At 49.1% G+C, this 6,235-nt stretch overlaps 1 protein-coding gene across 1 annotated transcript; it reads right to left on the bottom strand.

The window, feature by feature from the left end:
* Window positions 1–605: 605 nt before the first annotated feature.
* Window positions 606–5,947, bottom strand: LOC103589206 (spermadhesin-1). Its single transcript, XM_008571112.1, has 4 exons — window positions 5,880–5,947; window positions 4,458–4,487; window positions 3,297–3,432; window positions 606–1,253 (listed from the first exon to the last, which is right to left on the bottom strand). The coding sequence occupies exons 1-4, from the start codon at window positions 5,881–5,883 to the stop codon at window positions 1,043–1,045; spliced, it is 381 nt and encodes a 126-aa protein (XP_008569334.1). The 5' UTR covers window positions 5,884–5,947; the 3' UTR covers window positions 606–1,042.
* Between the last annotated feature and the right edge of the window lie 288 nt (window positions 5,948–6,235).

Genomic DNA, 6,235 nt, shown 5'->3' with positions numbered 1-6,235 from the left:
GCCTGAAATGTGTTCAGATGCTCAGTGCAGGCCCAGTGTGAGCCCTTCTATTCCTGAAGGACTCGGAAGGACTATGGAGGAAGCCCCTTTCTCTGTGTTTTCTTGTCCCTAAATTCACCCCCACTTGGTTGACTCTCCACGTGTTCTCACATGGTACTTCCTGCTCAGCACATCCTACTCTGGCCTCTCCAAACCTACCCATACTGAAAGGCCTGGCCTGAGCACCACTTCACTGGGAAGCCTTGTGAGATCACTCAGATGGAGAGGAGCCCCCCAGGACCTCACGGTGTGTACAGCTGCCATCCACTGCCTGAGGGTGGTGTCCTGGGCCATTGCTTTCTGCTTTCTATTTGACTTCTTCTGTGAGTTGTTTTCAGTCCCCAACTGAATTATAAGCCTCTAGGATAGAGAATGTGCACCGTACATTTCAACAGTGATGTATGTTGAATGATTCGTAGGGCATGAAACTATAATCTTACTCCATGGGTCACGAGTTTCTTCTCTCTCTCTCTCTCTCTCTATATATATGTACACACACACACACACATGCACACACACACACACACATAGACACACATATGTATACATAAATAAGCACACATGCATTCACCTATATGCATACTTATTCATATATAGAATATGTGCATTATACATTTGGTATGCTATATACTACATAAACTACAAATCTTGCATAAATACACTAAAAAGTGCCAAAGAGATTATAACAAGATCAACAAAGAGAAAGATGGTGTATTCTAAGAAATACATGCCCCATCATCAAGATGACAGGTACAATAACAAAAATAGTTATTGTATCTGGTCTACCGACCCCACACAAGTGGCTATGCAGAAATCATGGGATAGAACCTACGTATGTTTCTGGAAAAATCACTGGGTACCGTTTACTCTCCCTCACCCAGTGGTGGTCCACTAGGACTTGGGCACAACCATATCTTACAGTGACATGTAGAACCTCTGCCCAACATGCCACTCAGCCAGGCGTGGGTAGGGGAGAGAGCGTCAGCAGTCCCCCTGCCAGCCCCTAGCGTCCATAAGTGATACGATCATAACCCATGTGAAATAGAGTCGGTGGTTGGCTGGGTATTCGGGAGTACTTGATGGTCATGATGTTGGAAGAAGATGAATAGAATTCAGTGTAGGATTCACAAATCTTGCCAAGGGATGGAGACCCCAGAGGTCCATCCAGGAGTTCCACATACTCTTTCTCACAGTCGTGGGGAGCACCTTCGAACCTGGGTCAGAGGGAAAGACAGGAATCAGCGTTTGAAATCATTCTCCATCTAGACCACAGCCTCCCTCCACCAATGACTCAAAAACAAGAACTGCAAGGCCAGTTGTGAACAAGGGGAGGAAAGTCTCAGTTCTTCTGAAAAGAGGTCACTCCAAGACCCTTCCCATCGTCCCAGAAAGCCTTTCCCTCCACCTGCAGGTGGCTTCAAAGTGTCATGGTTTCTGAGTCTCCTGGGAAGCCCAGCCTGTGGCTCTGGGATTCCAACACAACATTTTAGTCTCCACATCAGCTGTGTTGACAGTCATATGTATTTTTTAACCATGACCTTGGTGCCAGCAGGAGAAGCCCCAGGTACAGTGTGATGGGACAGAAGGTGGAACAGGAGGAGGGGCAGCAGGAGGAGGGACACCTTCAGCAGGAGGAGGGGCAGCATGGCCCCCCACCCCGAGCTCGGCCTCCCTGACTCAGAGAAGAGAAGGTGCCTCCACCTTAATTTAATGAGAGACACACTGCACTTGAGGTGCCCAAAGTCATGGGAGCTTCTTTCTCCTGCCTGTGCTTTTTGAGACCTGATCTCCCACCCCTCATCCTCACTTAGGCTCCAGCACGTCTCACACTCACAGAGGCAGGGCTTGAGCCTCTCCAGGGTATAATGACACCACAAGAGGACATCCCACCAGGACACACACACGGCTCCCTTTACACTAGTTTTGTTCTTGGCCCACACTCAGTTCTTCCTTGATGCCCATAAAAATCAGATCTAAAAATCAATCAGTTTGAAAGGACAAAGGGACAATATGGGGAAACACTCAGAAGAGCCCCTGGAGAAATGGTGACACAGGAAATGTCCGGCCCTTTCATCCCTGGTCCTCTTCTCAAACTCCTTGCTTTCCCACATTTCCATTCCAGAATCCTCAGGCTGTCTGAAGAGTTGGTGCACGCTCTGTTTTGGAGTTAGCTATCACTGAGATGTTTTCATCCCAGAGGTCACCTACATCACCTAGGCGAGGACCTCACCCCACAGCATCTTTGGAGGGGACGGGGCCCTTAGTCATACAGATTCTGTCCTCTGTCTCATTCACTATTTTGGGCTGTGTTGGGTTCATTCTGAAACTGATAAAAATGTTGATCCAATGTTAAAATCAGTGGAGACTGCCCTAGGATGGCGATGTAGTAACTGCTGCATTGGATATGCCTTTTGTGATATTTTCACGTTATTCATTCTTTGAAGAAATATTCCTTGAAATTCAAAGATAAAGTCCTATTTTATTTTATTTTTTTTATTTTTTTATTTTTTAAAAGATGACCGGTAAGGGGATCTTAACCCTTGACTTGGTGTTGTCAGCACCACGCTCACCCAGTGAGCTAACCGGCCATCCCTATATGGGATCCGAACCCATGGCCTTGGTGTTATCAGCACCGCACTCTCCCGAGTGAGCCACGGGCTGGCCCTAAAGTCCTATTTTACCAGAGAGAACAGAGACGTAGGCAAGAGTAATATGCTTTAAACTTCACCTGGAGTTTTGCACAGGGTATTGCATGGGACACAAGTGAGACAAAGAGCTGTTCACCTCTGGAGAGAGTCAGAAAATAGGTTTTAGCTGTTATGGCAGTTTCCCTTGAGCTAAACCATGAAATACAAAGCAGGGACCCGAAGCAGAGGGTGGATGAGTGTGCCAGGAATGAAAGGGTACGTTCCAGGCAGAGGGGCGGTGTGAGCGAAGACACGGAGCTGCTAAGCTCTGGTGTGTCCAGAAAACTCAGTGTATTATAGCTCAGCCCAGAGAAGGAGGCCAGAGGGAGAAGTGAGCAGAAGGAAGCAGAGACCAATAGCCAGATCATGAAGGATCTGCAAGCCAGGACAAAGAGACGAAACTTCATCCAGAAAACAGTATTGAAATTTCACAGAGTGAAAATGGAGTCGGAGTGTGTTTTGGATGCCCACGGTGGAAAGGTGGAGGGTGAACCAGGAGAAGTTAAGATGAACTCCTTCCTAGAAACTAAAATGGCATCAGCAAGGGATCCGCACACCTTCAGTACTCACTGAAAGTAGTACAGGATCAGAGATACTTTTACTGGAGGCTCATTCTCAATGACCCAGACACATTCGGTGTTTTTCCCAGCATAGGCGGCGATGTGACCACTGCCATCTGTGATGTGGCCCCCACAGTCAACATTCGCTACAACAGAAGAGAAGGAATCCGGGTCTCAAGGGAAGCTCCAGGCCCCAGCAGGCCATGCGTGGGGCCCGAATCATTCTTGATTTTCCTACCTTCCTGTCCTCAGAAACAAAATCCGTCACTGACACTCCCAGTCTGATGACACCATAGACAAGATGGGCTTTATGGTTTTAGTCTTTTCAGAACTTTTTAAGGGACACATACCCATTTTAAAGTACCATTTGTTTTTGACTGGTGGGAAATAAAATTAGTGAATGCCCTCTCACTAAAACAATCTTTTTCAACAACAGCATTGGCACACTGGTGAGCACACAGTCAGCACAACTTTTCTGCTCCCCTGAATGTCTTCTGAGGGCGGGCCTGAGAAACAGCCAAAAGAGAGTCCTAACCCTCAGACAAAGGAGAGTTCATCACGGGTCAGTGCCTGAGGGCAGGGTTCCAGGACACTGCTCAGGGATGCCTCAGGCTCCAAAGCAGTGAATGAGGACCTCAAGGGGTCCAGAGTGTTCATGTTTATAAACTACAAAGCCCAAACCCAGCGCCTCCTTAGCACGAGGTCAGCACCATCCCCTTCCCTCTGACCCAGCCTCCACGTGCAGTTTCCCCCTTCCTCAGTGCTCTCACTGCTGACGCTGAAGGTAGAGTAGCCCCTCAGCTCTCCAGACTGCAGGGGTCCAAGAAGACTCCATCCTTCCCTGACTCAGGCCCTGAGAGATGCATCCCCTGCCGGGCTGAGTGTGGGCAGCGGGGTGGAGGGGGCCTGGGGCTGAGGAGGGGTGTGGGGCTTGGAGAGGAGGACTGGGGAGGGGTGTGGGGGCCGGGAAGACCTGGGAGGGGGCCTTGAGCGGGTGGGCAATCAGGTACTGTGAAGCCTGAAGCAGATGCCAGGGGCAGAAATCCCAGTTTCTTTGGCCAAGAATCTTCCCTGGTACACGCCCCTCCCATTGATCCATTTGGGGTCCAAACAGAAGCACGTGTTCTCCGTGTGAGGAGAGGGAAGGCACAATAGTCTCTTCTCTACTTACCTTCAGTCCATTGTGCTGAGACAATCGTAGCTGAAAGACAGCAAAACGGGGGGGAAAATGGCAACCTGGAGTTAGTGATGGGTCCCAGCAGGAGAATGGAGGTGCTTGGTGCAAAGGGCTGGAGCTAAATGGCGGGAGGGTGGGGGGGATGGCATCGCTGTCCCTAGCCCTGGGAGCAATCCTGGGTCACACCCTCAGCCTTCAAAGAGGAGCCTCTCCCCGCTTTCTCCTTATCTAGATCCTGGTCAATTTCAACTCAATTTTCCCACAGTGGAGCCACAGTGAGAAAAGGCAGCTCTGACGTGGGTGTACAACGTGTCCTGTGTTACCAGGGACTTCCCCAGTTTTAGCACAAAATGTCTGTGTCACAGGAAAATGAGAACAGCCAGCCACCATAACTCTGACCTGAATATTTTTGTGTGTGTAAATTCCGTAATGAGAACAATTGTCAATTTGATGTTGAAGTAAACCGATTGAATAAAATTCTCGAGTTGAAATAAACCATTTTAATTTATCAGTATTTTTCTATTTCAGGGACTCAAGTTAAATACTGGGATCAAGAGAGACTTGATGGCAGTCACATAGCATCCTCAGCTGTGATGGCACTGGGGTTCATCCTCAGGATCTGTGGCAGGGGCAGGTGCACAGCTCCTGCGTCAGACGGCCCTGGTTACACTAGTAAGCATTAGACTGAATGGCTTTGGACAACTTATTACTCTCCCTAAGTCTCAGTTCACTCATCTGTAAAACGGGCATCTTAATAGTAATGGCCCCACAGGATGAAGCAGCATGAGCCACACAATACACATGGCACAGAATGCAGCCCAGGCAGCCTCATCTGTCACTGCAACAATTCCAGAACATTCACTTCATTTCTCAAATTAAAAGACATTTCAGAATTCGTCATAATGCTCTAGAATCTATTCTGAAGATAAAACTCAACCAGGACCCCCATGGGTACATTTTAGATGTCCTCCCCGGGTGCTGAGGCTGTGTTGGTCTTTTGGGGTGCAAAGAAAAATCACCTTACCTCTGGGGTCACTGTCAACTCTGCTGTGGGAGATATGGATCATGGATTGCCAGAAAGCAGACCTCAAGTGCAAAATCCTTAACATGCCCACCACTCGTGTGACATCTCTGAACTGGACCCACATCTCCAGTGAGCTCCTCTGTTCTAGATTCTTAGGAACAGGCACTGAAGCAGGAAGAACGAGCTGCCCCTTGACAATCACTGCCTACACCCCCCTTCAGGCCGTGAGGTGGATGATAACCCCAGGAGCACCTCTGAGGGCCTTAATAGCTGACACCCTTTAATTTGCATCAAAGGGGTTTCCTGGTTTATTAAGACCTCACGATAGTCCTATGGGTCTTCATTGTTCTAAACAGAGGAACAGAGAGGTTGGGTGCCTTGGCCGAACTCACTCATCACTGATCTGCTTCCAGCTCCAAGTCCGGGACACCTGCCTCCTTTTCAGCAAATTTCCTCTTTGTCTCCCGATCTCATCACGGTCGAGGGAAGCAAATGTCAAGCATATCAATCCCCCCAGTCAAGCTCTTGGTGTTCCCATGACCTGTGGCCCTAAGGCTCCACTGTCGCACCAATTTGGACAGAAGCTGTAGGCTGCTGTGTGGGTGGAGACTAGAGATGGGCATCAGAAGCTGTGCTGATAACCTTTAGTCAGAGGAGGCCAAGCAGAGGTCGTGCCTGGCGCATGCAAGAGTCCTGGCAGGGGACGAGAGCGCACGATGGTGGGGCAGCCCCTGTCGTGAGTGTGCAG

This window comes from Galeopterus variegatus, unplaced genomic scaffold, assembly GCF_000696425.1.
Source record: "Galeopterus variegatus unplaced genomic scaffold, G_variegatus-3.0.2 Scaffold661, whole genome shotgun sequence".
NCBI lineage: Eukaryota > Metazoa > Chordata > Mammalia > Dermoptera > Cynocephalidae > Galeopterus > Galeopterus variegatus.
Note: the sequence above shows the minus strand (reverse complement) of the source record. Positions and strands in the feature narration are given on the sequence as shown.